This window comes from Plectropomus leopardus, chromosome 5 (assembly GCF_008729295.1).
Source record: "Plectropomus leopardus isolate mb chromosome 5, YSFRI_Pleo_2.0, whole genome shotgun sequence".
Taxonomy (NCBI): domain Eukaryota; kingdom Metazoa; phylum Chordata; class Actinopteri; order Perciformes; family Serranidae; genus Plectropomus; species Plectropomus leopardus.
In genome coordinates this window covers 27,890,977-27,913,589 of record NC_056467.1, presented here as the reverse complement: position 1 = coordinate 27,913,589, position 22,613 = coordinate 27,890,977, and the positions used below count along the sequence as shown (strand labels likewise).

The window sequence follows — 22,613 nt, the reverse complement described above, 5'->3', positions numbered from 1 at the left end:
ATTTACAGGTTTCAGTCAGGACATGTCCAAATATCAGTATTGACTGTTTGAGGTACATTTTAATAGTTGTATGATTCCATGTTTCACACTAAATATTGAATCTAAAGAGGCTTTTTTGTTCAGACTTTTTTTTGTGTGTTTGAATGCATTGTATGTGTTCTCTGTATTCTTTGTATTTTAGTAAAGAATAACTAAACAAATATATCTGCAGTATATCCTCATTACAACTTTATTAAAACTACAAATCTATAGTGGCCTAAGACTTTTGCACAGTAGTGTATAACTCAAGTACTGTACTTAAATGTGAATTTGAGGTACTTGTATTTTACTTGCATATTTTCTTTTCATGCCACTTTATACTTTTATTCCACTTAATTTCAGAGGGAAATGTTGTACAATTTTACTTTTATAAAGTGCATACATTTATCTGATAGCTATAGTTACTTTACAAATTAAGAGTTTGGCATAAAAACCATAAGAAGACTTTATGAAATATTATATTTTGTTATAAGTTAAAAATAAGTTATAAGTTGTTGATTCTTTTTTTGGATACAAAGGAAACTAATGGCAATTATTTTGATAAACATTTATGTCTTTTTCTATTTTTTAAACGATTCAGCGTGTTGGTGGGGTGTTATTTTCAGTTTTGTTCATAATTATGAGGGTTTTTTTATTATTTCTTTTTGTTTTTTGTTTTTTAAATAATTTTGAGTTTGGGGTGTTTTTTCTGTTATTTATTATTTGGAGTTTTGTGGGTGTTGTATTCTATTTCATTAATTTGAAATTTTAGGTGTATTTCTAATTTTTTAAAAATATAATTTAGACTTTATTTTCCTCTTTTTTTAAAACAATTTTTAGTTTGGGGGGTTAACTTTTCTTGTGTACTTTTCTTATTTTGAGATATTTGGTATGGTGTTTTTTTTTTGTTTTTTTTTTTAAAGATCTTTCTGCATCAGGAAGTTTTACTTTTAATACTTCAAGTACATTTTCCTGATTGTAGGCTACTTACTTCTACTCAAGTACCTTTTCAATGCAGGAATTTTACTTGTAGCAGAGTATTTTCAAGGGATGGTATTAGTACTTTTATCTAAGTAAATAATCTGAATAATTCCTCCACCACTGATGAAAGTTCATGTTTTGATGTAATCGGGGAAAACTTCGGTACAGTTGATTTCAGAGGCCCTTTAAAGACTCTTGGCCCAATTAAAGCCAGGCTCCGCCCCTGGAGCAGACGTCCCATGAGTCATAAAGTTTGATGTCCTGCCCAAAGTTTAGACCCGACTGCAGCAAAAGTCTTTTTTTTTCTAGAAAGTGAGCTGCGGAGATTTACTCTGCGAACTATGAAGCTTTCTTTTAACAATTTTCACTAACAGCTTCAACCGAAACACAGAAGTGGGACTTTTCCAACTGAGTGTTTGTTGTGTTTTTCGTCGTTTGTGGCTGCGTTTGCCTCTTTTTTTTCTTTTGGAAAAGTTTGGGCCGGACGACAACATATTCCAGTGTGGAGCAGATATGCGCTTTGTTACAACTATGCCAGCAAGAAACAACAGGAAAGCGCTGTGTTTCACTGCAGATTTCACACACTTTGGAAGACAGTAAACTGCTCGTGTGTTAAACTTTAGAATGATTCGGGATAACTTTTACTGAGTGGCGTCGATATTTCCTGCCGCGTGAAGACAAAAAAAAGTTTGGGATTGACTCAAATTTGTTTTTGTGAGTTTCTGAACGCGACATTTTTGGACTCTTAAAGTTCACAGACTGTTTTGGGACAATGGATCCGAGCCAGCACAACCCTCCTGCCGGACACCAGATCGTCCATGTTCGGGGCGACTCGGAGACCGATCTGGAGGCTCTTTTTAACGCCGTGATGAACCCGAAAAACACTATCGTGCCCCCCTCCGTACCCATGAGGATGAGGAAACTGCCAGACTCCTTCTTCAAACCTCCTGAACCAAAGTCCCATTCCAGACAAGTAAGCCCGCCCTGTCTCTCCTCTGCCCCTTCCCAGAAATCACGATTAAAGCAAGGCCCATCCTGTGGGGGCCCAGGCCCACAGTAACTCTACGTGACTGCTAATAATGACTTTATAATTATTTTATCCTGATTTGTCTTATTGCATTATTCTACTTTGTATTTGTTGTGAGCCTTTAGTAAATCACCCCTGTGCTGTGGAAGCTTGTATTTGTGGTCAGATCCTGAACTTGAGGACAAAAAAGTCCCTTTTTTGTGTAGGGCTATTTGCACTTTTTAACGTTAATTAACTTAGCATTCATTTACATATTTTTATTAAACCACATTGGTTTTAACAACATTTCTAACAAGCTTTAATGAGATTGGTTAAATCATCGCAAAGTAACGGCCTGTGGGGCCTGTGCGTAAAAGTGGAGTAACCAAAATATTCTCAGAGCTATTTGTTTGTTTGGCCTTTTTAGTAAAGAAAAAGCATCCACAGCAGATAAGAGAATACATTACACTTCATCTATGTTGTCAGATTGTCTGAACCTACTTAATAAAGTGAATTTGTTCAAATGTTTTGGTTAGATTTATGATTGCAAAGCCTGTTTTGAGAAGAGTGGCAATCATGTTGGAATACGTAAAGAGAATCTCCAAAACAGTGTTTTTTGTGATTAAGATGATTTAAAATCAAAAATTTCGATGGTTGAACTCGTCCTATTTACCCCCTTCCCCCTGTCCACCCCCCTACCGTCCCCCACAACTGTTGCTTGTGGTCTCTGTGGAGTTTTGTTACCAGTGCGCATGCGTTGTTGTGCAGCGAGTCTGCGCTCTCCTCGCAGGCCCCTGCCCCCCCCCCAAAAAATCCTCAGACCAAAACAACTCCCAAACCTGCCCACACATGCACAGGAGCAAAACTTCCTTAACATGAATGTGGAGCGATTTTAACGTATAAGAAGTGACTGAAATGCTAAACCAGGGTGATCTATTCAAACGGTCTGCCCATAAAAATCCTTTATGCTGTGTTTCCAGTATTGTTTGAATTCTCACCATTGCCTGTTGACAGACTCAAATGCACAGTTTTTTCTGTTCAAAATCAAAAAGATGTATTTTTTTATTTTCTTTAGTTTTTTAAAGAAATATTAGGGGTGGGAATCACCAGAGCCCCCATGATATGACATTATCACGATACTTCAGTCATGACACAATATTACTGCAATTTTAAAAATGTTGCAGTATGCTATACCATGAATTGCCATATATTGTGATGTATTTATTTATCTGTTTTCAACTGCAAATTAAGCTTTGTCACCCTTTCTCTAATAAAGTAACATTTTCAGTTTGTTCATCTTACATTCTTTTTTTTTTTTGCACCAAATTGTATCTTATGGACTTAAAAGTAGTTTGTTTTATTGAGTAGGCTACAAAAATATATATATTTTTAAAGTTTGTAATAATGATAATTTATTTGAAATTAAAAAAAATGATACTTAGCATCCATGTATCAATATGATACTGCCAGAGAAAAATATCACAATACTGTACCATACCGATTTTCTTCCCCCACCTCTAATAGTATACTGGTATACTGGTGTTGTGGCAGTTGTATGTTCTCATAAATTAAACATTTTAAAAAATCATTATGAATATAGTTATTCAAACAATTTTAGTTTAACACAAACTTCATCTGTGTTTACCCTTTTTTAAAATGCCATAACTATTTCAGAGCTATTCAAAACACTGTGGAACTACATTCATTCTGCTTCTCTTCCCTCTCTAGGCCAGCACTGATGCTGGGAGTGGTGGAGCACTCACACCCCACCATGTCCGTGCACACTCGTCCCCGGCCTCCCTGCAATTGGGAGCTGTCTCTGGTGGCTCCCTGTCTGGCATGGCCCCACCAGGTGCTTCCCCTCAACATCTCCGTCAATCTTCTTATGAGATACCTGATGACATGCCGCTGCCACCGGGATGGGAGATGGCCAAGACCGCCTCTGGCCAGAGATACTTCCTAAAGTAAGTATGATGGCAACAAAGGTCAACACTGGTTCTTGCATATAGAGTCCTTGAAAAACCTAGAAAGTTTTAATGGATGACTTTTAAGGTACATAAGGTACATCAGTATGCCTCATTTTGTCCTACTGTAACCAGCATCTCGAGGAAGGTTGTTAATTGAGTTTCTTTGGCTATGAGAAACAGCTTTAAAATATTTTTTTGACTTTTGACCTGACAATAACATGAGTATGAAATCAGGTATCTGTGATTTCTAACCTTAACCACTCAGCTATGTTATTCGTATAAAAGAAATGTGACTACAAGACCATGTTAGTCATGAGAGAGTTCTTGCTGGGAACCTGCATGAAGCCTGGCCCCTCTTTATCATATACACCATTATCTTGAAATTCCTGTGACAGGTCACCATTTCTGTCCAAGTGCACCTCCTTCCTAAACATTCAAACTGTGCAATTGGCCCAGTGCTAGGCAGATAATGGCAAGCAAGCCATGAAAAAGACAATCAGGATATTTACTTATTTCATCTCATATTGATCGCAGGCCCCTGACTTGAATTTAATCAAAACTGTTTTGTGGCAGACTGTGATATCAGGAATTATTGTGTTGTTGTCCAAAGAATCTATATAATATCGTATTGTGATGAAACTTGTGATTTTACTCCCTCAGACAAATTACAAAAAGAGAATTTTTCAATAACATATAGTGTATAAATTAAAAATAATACTCGAGTATCTTTTCAAAGTAGCTGCAAGGAACTTTCAGTTGGTGTTGATTTTGGTGGCCCCTGTGGACAAAAGCAGTAGCTGTCCAAAAGAACAGTACCACCATTGTAACGATAAGGTTTTGTTTTGATCGGGGGGGGGGGGGGGCTTTGCCTACTGCGCTGTAAACAACCCAATATATTTTATTTTTTAATACTGCTCCTAATTAATAGTCAAGCTCCATTGATTGATACTATGGTGGGCGGCCATAGTGTCAGTTAATAATGGGAAACACTGATTTAAAGAAATCATTGTCACAAATAAGTTTTTGGTTGATTTTATTTTTTTTCAAATTTCTCCATTTTTTCCCCCAAAGTGTCCGCGCCCCCCTGGCGGCCCACCTGGGGAGTCGCGGCCCAACATTGAAAAACAGTGATATAGAGGCATCAGTATTAAATGTCCAGTGTGTAGGATATAGGGGTGTCTCTTGGCAAGTGAACAATATTTATAACTACATTTTCATTAGTTAACCTCAAAAAAACCTCAACAGATTTGCTTGATTTCTTTCAAAAACATGGGAGGGTGGTAACTAGCAACAAAAGAAAGAAGACATTACCCCAAAATAGCAAGAAATTAGTAAAAAGTAACAAGAAAATGACTTAAAATTAGCCAAAAAAAGAAAAGTAAAAAACATAAAGAGACAATAAAACTACCTTAAAAAAATATTTTTTTAACATGATTTTAAATTAATTCTAAATATATAATTATGAGTAAACATTGTTTTAAAATCCTTTTTTCCCCTTGTTTTGGTTAATATCTAGTAATCTCATGGCTAATTTTTAAGTCATTTCCTTGTCACCTTATACTCTTTTTTTTCTTTTTTTCCAAATTTTCTGGACATTTCTTGCTAAGTTGCTCATTGCCTTTCCCCATGTTTTCAAAAGAAATCCAACTAATTTTCTTAGGTTCCAGTGATTTAAATGCTTGTGAAAGGTGCCTGAATGCAGCACAACAAAACTGATGTCGATCCAGGTTAAGGGGTAATAATCACCTGAAAATAAGACTTGTGTTTTCTTTAGAATGAGCCGCTTATATCTACATAGGAACCAGGTCCTCTTCCACAGAGTCCGCCATGTTGTTCCACAATAGCCCAGAATGGACAAACCAACTACTGGCTCTAGACAGGGCCGTTTGTGTTTTGAGATGTAAATGAACCTAAACATGTCAAACCTACACAACATTACAAGCGCATGTTGAAAACAAATTTTTAGGGATAACAGGAAAAGTTAAGCTTCCACTAACTGTCAAGACAAGTCACCAGAGAAGTGCTCTTGTGTTGGGACTCTGATACGGCAGCTCTGTTCAGCATACATTATGCTGACAATAATTTGCAAATGTGCTACAGTGCACAATGGTGGCCAGTGTGCTCACAAAGAGACAATTGCAATAGTTGAGTTGTAGGTTATTAAATTTGGTGGCCTCCGCAAACAAGGGAGAAGTCTTTTGAGGGGCTGCTGCTGTATGTTGTGCTCCTTTTCTTGGTCTCAGGTTTCAGGAGAAACAATGGATCATTGTAGCTGCTGCAGACAGCAAAGGAGAGACATCTCTGCAAAACTCATCTGCTAACCAGCACATCTCCACCACATTTATGATCCAAAGTCAACTTTGGTAAATAGTAGGTAGCGGGTAGCAGAGCCCTTTAGGTCTATCAGTTTATTGCAACATTTTGGGTTGTGAGGGTTTTCTTTAGTATTCTTTCCAACTTTTTTGGTGTATTTAACTTAATTCTGTGTAGTTCTGTGAAAGATTGAATTATTCATAAAAGTGATGTCATTGTCAACAATTGGTGTTGAGATAATCAGCCTATTGTGAAATGTTACAAAGTTTACGAAATGCTCAGCAGCTCATGTTTAGAGATGATTCAATGCTGTGAGTCCTCATTCTAACTCCCCTTAAAGGCAAAATGTTGTCAGTTCTAGGAAATATTACTCTCTGATACGACATCTGAACAAACACGATAGCCTTAGATCTGCTTGGATTCGAAAAGAGCTTTCGGTACCAGATGTTTTGAGGTCTCACATCTGGAGAACATCTGGGCCGTTTTGAGGAGGCTCTTCTAAAATTGTACAAAAGGACTGTGGGGTAGGAGAGAGAAAATGCTATTCTCATAGACTCTCCAAGGATCACCGCTGTTGTTTGGAAACTGACTGATCTAATGAGCCTCCAGATGATGAACCAATTTTGTCAACTAAATTAAAGTTTAGCTGGAAAACCCAATCTTGAATAATTTATAGTTCAATAGTTTTAGAAGTACGTCAATCACTTTGAAACAATGCGTCATTTTGCCCTTGCTATATACTGTAACAATTTCGCAATTGCCAAACTTTTTGTTTTTTTCTAATGCCTCTATATTTAAAACAAAGCAGATATAACCAGTGGTGAAGGAAGTATTTAGTCCCTTTACTCAAATAAAAGTATCAATAACACGCTGTGAAAATACTCTGTTAAAAATAAAAATACTGCATTGAAAATGTTTCTAAAGTAAAATTAGGTAAGTTTAATCAGAAAAATGCATTTAAAGTAAGAAAAGTTAAAAAAAAATCTTTTAAAAAAACCCCCAAAACTAAAAAAAGAAAAGAAAAGAGAATGACTTGCATGTTGTGACAATTTTATTGTCAATCTGCTAATTGATTTTAATTTTAATTTTTTAACTCTTCTTGAGATTTTATGTAAAAAAAAACATTTACAAAGTTATTTCTAACTTTAGCTGTCAGATAAATGTAGTGAAGTAAAAAGTACAAAAATACCCACTGAAATGTAGCAGAGTAAAAGTCTAAAGTGGGATAAAAACAAGACTCTAGTAAAGTACAGGTGCCTCAAATTTGTATTTAAGTACAGTACTTGAGTAAATATACTTAGTTACATTCCACCACTGGAAATTATTCAGTACATTTACATTATATTAGAAAAAGTCAAATTGTTGTATTAGTGCAACTAAAACTGGACCTGAAAAATACACGTAAACATGTTAGTCGGACAGAAATTGTACTAAGTCGAACTTCTCAAAGTCGGAATAACACACCTTGATAATTGATGATCGATTTACTCTTTCGTGTACACGCCTCAATCAGACCTGAACTGGTCTAGGTGTTCTGTGCATGCTGCATAGTCCATGTGCTGGGCTTTGACCCGGATGTTGAACAGCATAAATTTGTAGTTGAAAGCTTGGAAAAGCTAAAGTAGGAAGGGAGGAAAACAAAACAAGATAAAGTAAAACATAGAGTAAGTGCAAAATGTACAGCACTGAAAGTTATCCATGTTCCTTCAATAAATCTAATCTCCCCTGGTGCTTGTACACTGGGGAGAGGACAGTAGTCCAATGAAATGGCCTAATCGAAATCCTACCATAGTGTACGTTTTGCACCATATGTCAAAAAAACATAAATCCCATACAGTCCTATACAGTCTCTACTCATATTTGTCTAAAAGTCTGTTCCAAAAGCAGAGCATCTTGCTCTCTGTGGTTTTGGAAAAACAGTTGAGAAGCTCTGTGTCAGCTGGTATGTTATACAACCAGAGTAAGTGTAGTACACAGTGTTTGTGTTCAAGTAAGGAAAACTCCAGGAGACATCTTCCATTCGCCGCACATCAAAGTGCAGATATTTGATCTGGAATACAGGCGGCCTCAGCAGAGCTGCTGGAAAAGACACTCCCCTATTTATAAACAGGAGTTGTCTGACTGAGACATGTTGCAGAAGGAGTGAAGCAGAGCGAGAGAGTGTGTGTGGGTGGCTGGACAGACGGGTGGGGGTGGGGAGTCTATCACCCGCTGGCAGAGAGCGGAGAGGGGGCTCACATTTCACTCAGGTGACCGCTGTTGTCCTTAGAGATAAATCAACTCAGAGTGAAAGTTTTTTTTTGTGTGTGTGTGTGTGTGTGTCTGGTTGTTTATGAGTACATGATATGGTCATACAGTTGGGGTTGATTGGCCTCTGTGAGTCACAGCGGAGCTGCGGATGCCGATGTCCCACTCCCTTTAAAAAGCCAGGCTCCGTTTTGGTATGAATGGAGCCGTGGCGCTGTGATGGTGCCTCTTTTGTGTCAATGGAGTTAAATGGCAGCCATGTGGAGATGACTAGAAGAGGGGCCAAAAGAAACTCCGGCCCTCCCTTTGTCCCAGCAGTGAAACAGTGATCTTTATTCAGACCACAGGCCTGTTGAGACTCATGTGAGCCTTCCCAAAATAGACAAATGGTTGACATGAAGTTTAAAGATGGCGGTTAGAGAGGGCAGCGGCTTTCTTGGGAGTTTTACCTTGTTCTTCACATCTGAAACATTCAGGCTGGGAGTTGATGATAAAATATTGAACTGGTGCATATAAACTATGCTGACATCTTCATTTTGAAATGTTTATTTTGTTTTTGTTTTGTATATTGACAAGTGCTGAAACAATTAGTAATAATAAACTTCATTTTTATAGCACCTTTCATACAAGAAATGCAGCCCAGCAAAGAAATGTCATGCACCTAGTGCTTCACACGAAAAGACACACAAGACATAAAGACATTATGAAACCAGCATGTAAAAACAAAATAAGATCAGAATACATAGAATGCATCTCCACATGGATAAACCCACTTGATAATTCTAGTGAAAGTAAGATAAAAAAAAAAGGATACAAATTAAATGCACAAAATGCACAACATAAAATGCAAAACAAAAGCCACTGAGATAATATGAATAAAAATAAGGCTAAAAAACAATTGGAAAATCATTTAATTATTCAGTCATAATCAATATTGAATTTCAGTCATTTCATAAAGACAAATGTGCTGCAATTTATTAGTTTCCAGCTTCTGAGTTTGTAATTTTTTCAGCTGTTTTTCTATCGTTGTAAATTTGGATTTCAAACTTTATTAGGGTCAAGGAAATTCAGTAAAATTAGGGCTAGGCAATATATTGATACAACATCAATATCGTGGTATAAAACTGAATATCGTCTCACTGAATTGAATGGAATATACTATATTTTGAACATTTAAAAAATACTAAATAAAATACACAAAAAATGATAGTGAACATTTACAACAATTTTTCAATAAGCAACATAAATTAACATTTCATGTCCAAAAAGGAGTAGAAAGAGGTAAATGCTTGACTAGTCCTACCCTGTTCTATTCTAACCTATTAATACACAATCACAATGCAACTCTCCAATTAAGTGTCCATCCCCACACCTAAACCAATCAAATGCTAAAAGAGGAGGTGCTGTAGGAAATACACGATGGCGGACCCCCCCGGTCTGTCCGATAGCCACGTCTGGTCCACGTAATATCTCAAGTCTTAAGATTTTGGATATGGTAATATTGTAATTGTTGTCTTTTCCTGGTTTCAAAGGCTGCGTTACAGTAAAATAATGTAATTCCCTCAACTTATTGGACTATTCTAGTTGTTCTATCATTTGTCTTAACTCAAATAGTAATTATATCTAAATTAGAGAAAATGAAATGATATTCAATTTTCTGCATCTGGCCTAGTCCAAAATTAGGTATTTATAATTAAAAAAGGAATCAATAGTTTAATAACTTAAATTACTGGTAGTTGTAGCCTTAATGGAAATAGCAGTCGGAAATGAGCAATCTCCTTCAGAAATCTCTTTTTTTGTTTTGACTGTTACATAAATAACAAAAACTTTCAGCTGCCAGACGACTGGGAGAATGTCAACAAAATCTGTTGACCTTTCCTCCTCTTTCTTCCAGCAGTTTGCCGTGGCCTTTGATTTATGACAGCAGGGGCAGGGAGGTTGGGTCACCTTGCTCGGTGGTGGGATGGGGGCAGGGCCAGTCTCCCGGGCTGGGTCATAAACTAATGAAGGTTTCTAATTTAGACACACCGGTAAACTCGGAGGGGTAATCACTGTTTCCGGGCACTTATTAAATGCAGCTTTGAATGAGCTTTTAGTCCGTGGGAAATCAGCCCTAAGCAGAGGGAAGCTCTGGGGGAGTAGCTTTTGTCTGCCCTCAGGGGCAGGTAGGGCCGTGTGCTGACGGACACTTTGTTTTTTCTCAGTTGGATTTTAAACTGTTTGGATGAGCCTGGTTTCCCACAACCAGAGAGGCTAACTTGCGTCTTTCAAAATGTAACTTATCAGCGATTATAAAGGATGAAATTAGTGACCAGATTTGTTAATTTTTAACATTTTATACTGTATTACAGGCTTTTGTTTTCTATGTGAAGCCGCACACTCCTGGTTAACCAAGAACACTAAACAGACTGAGAACTAGTGGAAATTCAGTGTACACTATGGGGTTTCCTGAACACCTGCTGCACTAAATACAATACAAAGAGACCCCCTATCAGAGCAGGAAAGATCAAATGTATATTTGGACACTATGCTCCTATTGTATACAGTTGGCAGTATGCAATGTCCACATATGGCTTTGTTGATTATCCTGTTTTTTGCCAAGTTGGTTTTCACACACAAGAAATTTGCTTAGTTGTATTGGTGCATAACATAAACACAGTAAGAGAAAATTTAAAATAAAAGCAAATATTGTAGAATGGTGAATAAAGAATAAAATTACTATAAAATATGAAATATGTACAATATATCTTGAATTAAAATGGTGAGTGGTTTCCAGTAGATTATTGTACCTTTTTAGTAATATTTAGCTTGTGTAAAACAGACATGGGTGGTTCTTGTTTGAAAATCTCCACTTTTTCCTGTTTACCTAAGAGAAAACAACATCGGCTTCTTTTATTTCAGTCTGCTTCCCCTTTGTTATTATGTGAAAATCACTTTTTTGATGAATAAATATTAAGGGCCAGAGATAGTGATGCAGTATTTTTGCACAAATAAAATTTAATCCAATGTGCTCACTCCAATATAAATGATAGAAAAAGGGTGCTGAATCCTCAAAAATAGATAACAAAAACAGTCAAATCAGACAGCACTCCACTGAAACAATATTTTTACTGCCATTCGAACATTTCGGGCAAGACGCCCTTCTTCAGCGTGTGCACTGGCAATAATAAAAATGATATTTTTGCACAGCAATATTGTAATCATACACAGATGCCAAGTATCAGTTTTGCAATTAGATTATTAATATTACAAATAAAAAAATTGACTATTGGTAGCCTACTAATATAATAAAATCAATAGCTTTGCCTGTCAGCGAGAGACAACTTGGTGCATGAATGACTGAAGGGTGATGAACAGACTGAAAATTTTATTAATAGATAAAACAGATGTTGACAAATTTTATGACTTGCTGTTAATGTGATCCCAAAGCGCCATTACGCTAGATTTTGGAAGAGCTGGGACGTAATTTGCAATAGAAGAAGGTAATAAATTGCATTTGCAAAACATCTTATCAAAATACTGAACATATAAAAGGCTTAAAATTACAATAATATTTTATCATGACTTAAGTATCAGATAATATTGTATCGAAGGGCCTCTGTTGGTTCCCATCCTTAATAAATAAACACCCAGAGTGCATTTGAATACTACAGTACCCACAGTGCATTGAGAGATGCACACAAATGTCGTGGTTATGTAAAATAATATTGTCAGTTACATTGCCTGATGTGTAAATTTGCGCCACATTTGTTGATTTCAGTTTTATTGATTGGCTAACACAGATCTCACAGCTTAGCATCTTATGCAAACATCATGTATAATGCCTAAATATCTTCAATATGAACCTATCTAATACACTTCAACTCTGCTTAAAGCTTGATGTCAGAAGTACGCAAATTGGTTTTCAAACTAAGCCGTTACGAGCCGTGGCCACTCGGCCGGTCACAAATGGTGCTGGGAAGACTGGGCTGTAAGCCTGCGTGAAGCCCTTATTTGGAGCAACTTTGTGTTTGACAAACTTTTGGTTTATTGACCACACACAGACAAGGCCCTTCCTGTTCAACTGGGGCCTGTCAGCTCAGTACACAAATGGGACTGTGAGAAAGTCAGGCTAGTGTTTACCAAAGTCTTGATGTAACACCTCTGTTCCAGACATCAATGCCTCCACTGTCACTGAGGGCATCTCCACAGAGATGTAGTATCTGAGACGTGGAGCCTCTCAGGTGAGGTTTAGAGTTCCCAAAAGTACTCAAACCATACCACCGCATGGCAACCGAATACAGCTTAGATAACAAAATAAAGAAACAACTGTACATATGTTGTCAGTTGCATACATTTAAACTTTTTTACTGTTAAAATGTATGTATTAGTGGTAGGAATCACCAGAGGCCCCACAAAACAATATTATCACGACATTAAAGTCACAATAATATGATAACAATGTTATATGTGTTGAGATTTGTCAAATATTGCAATAAATAATGCGATGTATTGCGATTTATTACCTTTTTTCAATTGCAAATAATGTCTCAAATACGATAAAGTTTTCAGCCTGTTCATCTCACTTCAATCATTTCATTACAGCAAAATGTGTCTAGTGGACTGTAAAAGCAATAGATTGTTTTTATTCTAGTAAGCTACCAAAAGTTTAATTTGTATTTGTAATATTAATTTAAAAAATACATAACATAATATTGTTAAACATTATATAAAATCAGTACTTGGCATCTGTATATCAATATGATATTGCCACGAACATATGTCGCAATACTATGCTATATCAATCCCCCCACCCCTAGTATGTAGGACAAGTGTGATATTGCATTGGAGTTTATGAATTTATACAAAAACTTCAAAATAAACAAAAAGTTGCTGGATTTAAGATAACACAAGAGAAGAAAAAACAAAGTCCTCACAGTAGATGGAAAATGTAATACATTTACCACCGAGGTGACGTTTCGAGCTACGTCTACTACTGATGAAGAGTGTGTAGCTCGAAACGTCACTTAGGTGGTAATTGTATTGAATATTCATGGGAGCATAATGCAGTGTGTGGGCTTTGTTTTTCCCTCTTTAGTTAACTAATTTATGAAATTCTGTTTCTATCTAATTCTATCCTTAAAATAACACTTAAATAAATAAATCCTCCAAGCCAGACTCAGCCGTGGCACATTGTTGCTTTGTTAGGAAGGACGATGGCACAAACCCTCCTTCAAAGGGAAACTTAAAGCCACAGTAGGGTCACAGAGGTTGCCCCAATAATCTCTCTTGATGATGTCCTGCTGATAGAGAGTCAGCCAGGCATTTCGAGTCAGCCGCAGTGGAGGTGGTCATCCTCATCTTAGAGCCCTGATTACATCTCGCCTCCCTCAGTGCATTTCTTTAGTCATCGTCTTCAACAACCTTCTGAGTATATACTCCCTGGGTGGAGCCACTGTGGCCTGAGGATCCCATTTTTAACATTTGACAACTCAGCTGTGGGGTGTGTTTCATCACTGCTGCACTCCCCACAGCTTCACTCCCTTGTTTCACACCAGCGAAACGCAGCTTTTGACTTCTGTCTTTAAAGAGAGACGATTTCGGAGGAATGAACAGTCAATCTGGCCTTGAATCGCGCTTTGATCTGCTGTTTTGGCAGGTAGCAGAGCTTTTTCGGTAACTTTTCAACCACGGAGCAGACTTATTTTTGGCTGGAACATTCACCTCAAAGCCAGATGTAAATGCCACAGTTTTCATGGATGTAAACAGGCAATCTCTGTTAGGGAGTTTGTCAAATCAAATGAACTCTGTGAAACAAGTGCAAGTCAGACTTCTTCACTTTGATCTATTTAAGGTTCTTGAACCTCTTCTAGGTCACTCTTTGAAGCTGAATCCAGTTAAAATCTTCAGTCGCAGTATTACTGATAGAAAGAAATTCTATCTTGAATGCAAGTCGATGTGGATCAGCTTCCATGTGAACAGCACCGAACAGAAAAACTCGAATGCCAAATCATTTAAGCAAAGTCAAGTTTAGCCTTTATGCGAAAGGTTCTCCTCCTCAGCAAGACGCGTTATAAATAACGCTGGCACAATAAACGCTACCTTGATAATTGGGCCATCAGTCAAGGAGATGTCAAGTGCTTGGGTGGATCAAGAGTCCCACTCTGAGCTCTGCTGAGCCACAGTTGACCCATGATGATAGCTTGAGCAAAAATTAGCAAGTCAAGCACCACTCTGCAGCCAGCAGATTTGATAATGGGTCACGTCTGAACCACATCTTTGCAGTACTTGGACATTTACAGTCAGTTTCCCATGAAGAAGTAAATGATAGGTTATGTTTTGTCTTTGGGGATTCACAACAGAACATCGGACTGAGGCCATGTCCACAATAATGTAGATGGATTGATTCTTTCCATTGCTTTGGCCTGTCGTCTACAAAAAGATTGCATGTCAGAACACCAAAAACATGTTTTTCATTTATAAACTTTTAAAAGTGGTTGATTATGAAAGAAATGGAGCACTTTGTTCATCAAACAGGGCTTTGAAACTTGTGGAAAGCACTTGACAGAAATTGCAGAAAAAGCTGCTGTCTCATCTCTCAAGGCTTAAAGGGGGCTGTAAGAGACTGTAGTTTGCTCCTTTACAAAGAGTCTTAATGGCACATAACCAGTCCAGTACCAAAGCCAATTTTCTTAATCAAGACTCAAAGGATTTACTTGAGGACAGTTCTACAGAAAATCAGAAATACATTTTTTTGTGCTATTTATTGGTCTGCTATATTTTGGTGTGAGTTGCAGCACGTTGGAGATAACGGCTATAGAGATGTCAGCCTTCTCTCCAGTATAATGGAACTAGATGGCACTCGGCTTGTGGTGCTCAAAGCGACAAAAAATTAGATTGGAAATTCTCAACAGCAATGACTCTTTCCAGAAATCATGACCTGGTTATCTAAGATAATCCACAGACCTTGTGGGGAGCAGTTTCATGTAGGGACTGATTTCTTTCAACTGAACTACACCTGCCAACTGTATAACTGCACAGAGGGAAGCACAAATCTACCGCTAGCTCACCTACCACCACCAAACTAGCTAACGTTATAACTCAGCCGAGGAGGACGTCATTAATGTTTACATGTCACATTGTCATGAGCACAATGTGTGCTTCCTTCTGCGTGTTGATACAGTTGGCAGGTGTAGTTAGGCAGAAACAAAATAGTCCTTACATGAAGCTGCTCACAACAAGGTCTGTGGATTATCTTCATTAACCAGGTCATGATTTCTGAAAAGACACTTTGCGTTTTTCAAATGTATTTGTTGTTCAAATTTATTTGTTTGGCACCACAAGCCGGATGCTATCTAGTTCCATGAAATCAGAGAAAAGACAGACTTCTCTTTGGCTGATATCTCCAACACTGCAACTCACACAAAAACAATCTAAACTGATGAATAGCACTGCTGGAATGAAGGAAGATATGTAGTTTTGATTTCAGGGGTAACTGTCCCTTTAAGTGTCATCTTAAGATAAGATAAGATAAGATAAGATAATCCTTTATTAGTCCCACAGTGGGGAAATTTCCAACATTGCAGCAGCAAGGGGATAGCAAAATAGCAAGATAACTGTGCAAAATAAACTATATTAATAAATAAGTACAAAAACGTGCAGGATGAAGATGAAGGAAATAAGCAGAGGACGACATAAACAAACAATATATACAGTTTAGAAAACTATCAAAAAACATTACTGTGGTTATAAAACCTTGAAATTGTAAAGACTGAAGACTGTCAAATATAACTGTATTACGAGTCCTGGCCCACCACCAGTTTTCTCCGCTGCCCTGCCCCGGGGATGGATGTTGGGGGAGGGTGTGGTGGCCATCCTACTGAGCTCGCCGTGGGGTCAGAGACATGTAAAGACAACACCGAGCAGTTGTGACTGTGGAGGTTGCGGATCATCAGCAATTCCTAACAGCAACTGGTGGCCTCCAGCCGTCCCCAACAGTTGCCATGACATTGTTTTGTTTTCTGTTACAGGAAGCAGCGTATAGCTCAGGCCATATAGGGTTCGGGGCAGGTCGAGTGAATGGATTATCTTTTAGTTTTAGAATCCGGTGATGAATTACTGGCTCTTGGTAACTGATTTACCAGTTTTCTAAGTTCCCTCTGCGGGCTGTTTGAATACAGTGCTGTGCTGACTTGGAAGCTCGTATAGGGTGTCGGTTTTATCACAGACTTTTTGATTATAATCTCTGTTTTGAGCTGAAGCTTTGTTTACATCGGTTTTGATTGATTTGTGCTACAAACATTAGCCTCCCAGGCTGAGGTTTGATAGAAAATTCAATATTTGTACTTTCTTCTGGAGAAGTAATGGGGGAGGCAAAGAACAATTTATAAGCAGAGTTCTCGGAGGCTTTGAGGTTGTATATTTCCATCCGTGTTTTCCACTAGTAGCATTTCTGTTCGGCTTTGGTGTACCAGGATGCGAAGGCCTCTCATTTACGATAAGCCCTCCCTTCCCTTATCCCAGTGCTCCTCTCCCAGTCTCCTCCCCTGTTCTCCCCTCCCCTCTATAATAAATGTCATAGTTTCCAGAGTGGGAAGGAGGCAGTGGAGGGGGCAGGGCGGGCGCTCCGAGTGTAACAGGACCACAGCAACTCGTGCAGCCAATGGAATTCAGAGGGATTGCTTCCGTAGATGTTTTTACCCCTCCCGTCTTTCACTCTACTTTTTTCTTTTCTCTAGTTGTCTCACCCCGCTCCCTGTGACCCCACTTTCTCAAGGGGCCCCTCCAATCTGAGCAGTTCCAACTATTTTGCTTGGTTTTGTGGTGTGTGTGTGTGTGTGTGTGTGCGTGTGTGTGTGTGTGTGTGTGAGGGCTGGGGGGAGGGTTTGGTTGGGGATTTGGCAGCTCCTTTGATCAGTAAAGCATAAACAAGAGGGGGCTTCAAAATGGGTTGCATTGTGTTGAGGGGGAGGAGTGCTGAGTCAGGCCCTCTCGCTCTCTGGCCTGGGACAGAGAGCAGACAGGCAGGCTGGGATTACCGCAGAGGCCAAGAGAAACTCTCCGAATCTCTCACTTGAGCCAGCTGTTCCAAAATCTGGCGTAATGGCGCTTTGGGATCAAATTAACAGCGAGTCATGAAGAATCAGAGTGGATGGAAGAACATGATTACTGCTGGGCACAAAATAAAGATTGCTGAGGGTAATATTAAATCGCTTCATGAGCAAACTCTTTTTTTTTTTTCTCATGTGTATTGAAATAAAAGAGTTGTGGTGTTGCATAAACAAGCTACTGGAGTTTGGTGCCTATTTATTTGAGGTGTGTGTGGGGGGGGGTGTCCCCTTTAAATGGGATGTTTCAAAAAACAAAAAAAAAGAACAAGTGAATAGTGGGGTTTTAGGTCGTAGCTCAGTCTGTGCCTTTGTCAAGCAGGTGAAAGCTTTGTAAATGTGGCGCCAGATTGTTAAAGCCCCTGACACTCCACAGTGTCCGAGCTGCTTCCAGGAAAAAGGACCCCCTGCGTTGAGCCCTGGGACTGACCCTCCCTCAATGGAGAGGGTCCTGCTCGGGAGAGGAGGGCTTCCTGTATTAGCTTTCCATCTTAATCAAGCAACAAGTACCAACAAAGCACTAATTATCAATGCCCTCACAGAATGCAACACAATGCCCCATCCCCCGATGCTCCCCTGCTCCCGTCCCGGCAAAGACGAGCCGTAAAATAGATGGAGCAACATTGTTAGTCGCTACAATAGTTGTTTTGAAACCAATCGTAGCCTCTTAGAGACTTTCAAGAAGTGTTCAGTGTAAATACAGTTACATATGTTTGACCTGATTTATTTTTAGTTGTTTTTGTCTTAATTCTGTTTAACTTTATTTTAATTAATTCTGTTTAACTTTATTTTAATTCAAAACAAGGTGCAGTTTCTCCATTCTGATCCATGCTGCACAACTTTAAGTGAATTAAAGAGTAAAACAATCCCAGTCCAGTCCAAACCAAGAATGAAAGCCTTGTGTGAATCTATATTGAATTGTGGGTTCAGTATGAGTCTAAACAGACACAGCTGAGTTTCCTGTAACAGTCATCGTTTACAGAAAGCCGGGGTTAGATTCAGTGTTTTCATCAAAGAGCCTGTTGAAACTGCTCTGAGTCATCAGTTCCTGCATGTCACCTGCTGTTTCACGTTGATATGGCCTCTGTTTTGAACTCACTGCTGATTACTGCTAGACACAATTTAATGATAATTTATTTTGCCTCTCTTGTCTCCTCACAGTCACATTGATCAGACCACCACTTGGCAGGATCCTCGCAAGGCCCTGCTCCAGATGAACCAGGCCGCCCCGGCCGGTTCTGTGCCAGTCCAGCAACAGAACATTATGAATCCAGCCAGTGGTATGTTTACAATGACTTTGTTAAGTTTAGTTTTTCCAGAAAGGCAGAATGTTTTACAGATAATGCTCCTAATTGTATTGTTTTTAGAATTAAACTCAGGATGAGGTTATTTCTGGGTATTTTCTTACTTTCAACAGACAGCAGAAGTCAGGAGCAGTTTAGTCTAGTTCTTACTTGTCAGTGAGACTCTGTGCACCTCAGTTCTGTCCATGCAGTTTGGAATTTGCCCTAGGTGAGGTAAGACTGAATTAGAACGTGACAGGTCCTGTCTGACATGTTTGGAAGCTCCATGACTCACAGATTACAGAGTTTACAAATGAAGTCTCTCTGTATTCTTAGTTTATTGACCTGTCAGCGTTATCACAGGTTAATGAAGACAGTTGTCATTAAAAACACAGAATAATTTGCTGTTACAAGAAAACTGATATGAAATCGATCACAAAATGAATTTAAAACATAGACTAAAATTGTACTGTTACTATAAAATAATCAATACTAAGTAACTTTCAACATACAGAATAAGCTGATACTAAAAAATAAATATAAATTTAAAAATCATCTAAGCTAGAACTTCTGTAATCTAAATATAATCTGCTATAACCACAAGACTGAAAAAAGTGTCTGATCTAGTTCATCCCCTTATTTAAGGATGCATAAAATTGCCTTTGGGAAAACTTAAATCCATGAACACCTTTCATACTGGTGCCATGTCTGTTATTGTTGTCTGTACCCAGAATGTTGTGGGATTTTTAAATTTTTTTTTGATTCTTAAATAAATACTCTCAAATAGCTGGCAAAGATTTATTACAGTCTCGAAAATGGAAAAATGTACTTCTATTTTGCTTGGATATCATTTTCCCATATAGACTGTTTATTTTCACCCGAGCATTTGAACATATACTAAATATCTGATATTACTGCTTTTTAAACTGCAGTATGCTGTAATTATACCCAGTAATGTTGCTATATGTTGCACCATTATGTCAGTAAGGAGAAATCTGAGTCTTGAGTGAACCACCAGCATCTCTCCAACATTATTTTTTCCTATCGTCCCTCAGGTCCTCTCCCTGAGGGCTGGGAACAAGCTATTACATCAGAGGGAGAAATTTACTACATCAACCACAAGAACAAGACCACATCCTGGCTTGACCCACGACTTGACCCGCGCTTTGGTGAGTTTGCTACAGACAGGATTTTTTTTTTCTTGGCTTAGTTCTTGATTTAAAGCAACATTATGTGGCAGTTTGGTTCAATGCACTTTGGTGCCCGACGAGTGTTGTTATTATTAATTTAAGACACTTTATTATTAGGGACCCAAAAATCATTGTAGCTGCTTAAAGTGATATTTTTAAAAAAATATTTTATATTGAATTGAGCAAGGGGAATTAAATAAGGACCTGCCTCTGCAGTAAAGAGATTGATGAATAAATTGCTTTGGGACCAGCAGTTTACTTTCCCCACTAGAAAGCTCTGGCTAACCCATAAAAGATGTATTACCACATTTGTAATCATGAGTTCAGTTCTGTATGATTCATTGTTAATTTCACCGCACTACATTGTTTTGGAGTGACTAGCAGTACCACCGCTTCTTGAAACCAGATTTCACAGAACCCCCCTACCCTCACAATCGGCACCTAACCTTTTGTCAGCCATTTTAGTGTTGGAGCAACAGCTGAGTTGGCCATTAATCCCCCGGGCCGAGCTTAAGTTTGACAGTTAGCTTTCAGTGTGAGGTTGGTGAATTAGTGACAGGACCGTGGTACATGTGTTGAGATTTCTCCCTGGCCATGGGAATGAGCTAATCCTCCAGCACAAGGAAGACTTCCAGAGATGAAGGTTCCTGCTTATGTCACTCTGACTCATTCACGCTTCAGGGGCCGTTCCTTCATTACAGCAGCATTCCCCAGGGAAGCTCACCCCGGTTCACAAAGGCAACATGTGTGAATCAGCACGCAGCCTGTTATCCTGTTTAATTTTAGCTTTACCTTTTTACCCAGCCCGGGCACTTAACGGGCAGTTCTTCTGTACGCAATTGTAAGTTGCACTCTGAAGGCAGGCAGGCGAGTTCAAAACAGAGTTGTAAGGGGGAGCAGGGCAGCTGGGAAGAGATGGCAGCTCTGATCGGCGCAGCTCTTTGAAGATTTATAAGTCTTGAACACACAAGGCTGCTGGGCCCCTTAAAAGCGAGTGAGAGGGAGAAAGAGATCATGTTAACTCATTATGTGCCATCACACATCGTTTTGTTCACCATATATCAAATATGTTTTGTAGATAATTATTCTAATGGCTCACATTTCACATTTACTGGTCTATAGTTTGCACTTTTTGATCCTTTGGATTCTAAAAGATTTTTTAACCTTTATGCTCAAACTACTTGATATTTCAGAAGTGCTTAAAGGAAAAAAAAAAACTATTTGTGTTCTTAAAAGAAGTGGGATTGAAAAATATCACACTTGTGCACTGAAATGGGCTCCAGAAACATCTATACTGCTGCTATGTAGGTCTCCAATCATAAGCCAGCTGCTTTGATAATGGAGGCTAATTTGAGCTTTGAGAAGAAAAGCAGCAGAGCGCCTTTAACTGAGGGTTGTTGCCGGCTGGCTTTCCCCTGCGTGAGGCCCAGTGCAGGCACAGCCCCATTCTGCCGCAGCTCCAGACAGACTTGAATCTTTGCCAGGCCTCTTTATTCTGTAGTCCAACTCTTAATCTGTTCCAGACCTTTTCAGTCAAAGAACTCCAATGTGAGAGGGGAGGTGGGGGGCAGGGAGAGGCAAGGCGAAAGGGGAAGAAAGGAAAACAGAGGAACAGAGAGAAAATGCCGACGGGATAAGCATGCATCCTCTTTAAGTTCCAAGGAGGTGGTGAACAGCGAACAAGCCATGAGTGCACTGTGGCTGAGGTCGAAAAGGGGGCCGGGCTTGTGTGGAAATGTTGTTTTCTGTACGTACTACTCTGCAGGAACAGCAGGGCAAAACATACTAGGAGGATACTGGAGTGCACAAATAGACAGATTTCCTCTGGGAGTTCAATGTTTTTGCTTTGAAGCCATAATGTAAAGCTGTTAGCCAAACCCGTTGCTACGTTATCTGTCATGTGATGTTTTCTGCCTCGGCTGTCAGAGGACTTCACCAGAGGAACTGGCAAAGTGTGATGAGGCAGAAGTGCGTCAGCTTAAAGGGTTAGTTGATATTTTCTCACTCCTAGGTGAGAGGTCTCTGTTTATTAGGACAGTGTTGGTTTAATCTGTTGATTTTCTTTTTTGAGATTTAAATCTCTGATATTTATGCACCCACTACAATACCATGTAGATGATATACATTTTTGTTTGTGATGCAAAAAGCATTTAAATGACCTATTTGTAATTACTGTAATATTATTATTACAGAAGGAACAGCCCATCCTTGGCTGTTCTGCAATACAATACATAGACATCTTGGACATAATGTCAAAGGTGTTACTACTACGACTAGTGTTAGTACTACTATAGGGTTAGTTCTTTTACCTACATTTGGAAAAACTTGATGTCAGTTTGTTATTTCAAAAACAGTGTCTGCTATTATGGATAACTCTCCTGAACTTGCATTCTATCCGAGTCACTACCTACTGACATAGTCCCTGTTTACAAATCTGGGTGAACTGACCCTTTCAGGGACCAGTCACACCAAGCTGACATCAAGGAACTTATGGTGAGGAAGGCTAACTGTCGCTTTGCCTG

At 38.8% G+C, this 22,613-nt stretch overlaps 1 protein-coding gene across 1 annotated transcript in view; it reads left to right on the top strand.

The window, feature by feature from the left end:
* Nucleotides 1-1,278: 1,278 nt before the first annotated feature.
* The window catches only part of LOC121943188 (transcriptional coactivator YAP1-like), a 35,438-nt gene continuing 14,103 nt past the window's right edge, over nt 1,279-22,613 (top strand). Inside the window, 4 exon segments of the mRNA XM_042486644.1 lie at nt 1,279-1,972; nt 3,734-3,969; nt 18,780-18,898; nt 19,957-20,070. Of these exon segments, the coding sequence (XP_042342578.1) occupies nt 1,772-1,972; nt 3,734-3,969; nt 18,780-18,898; nt 19,957-20,070 (670 nt within the window). The 5' untranslated portion in view covers nt 1,279-1,771.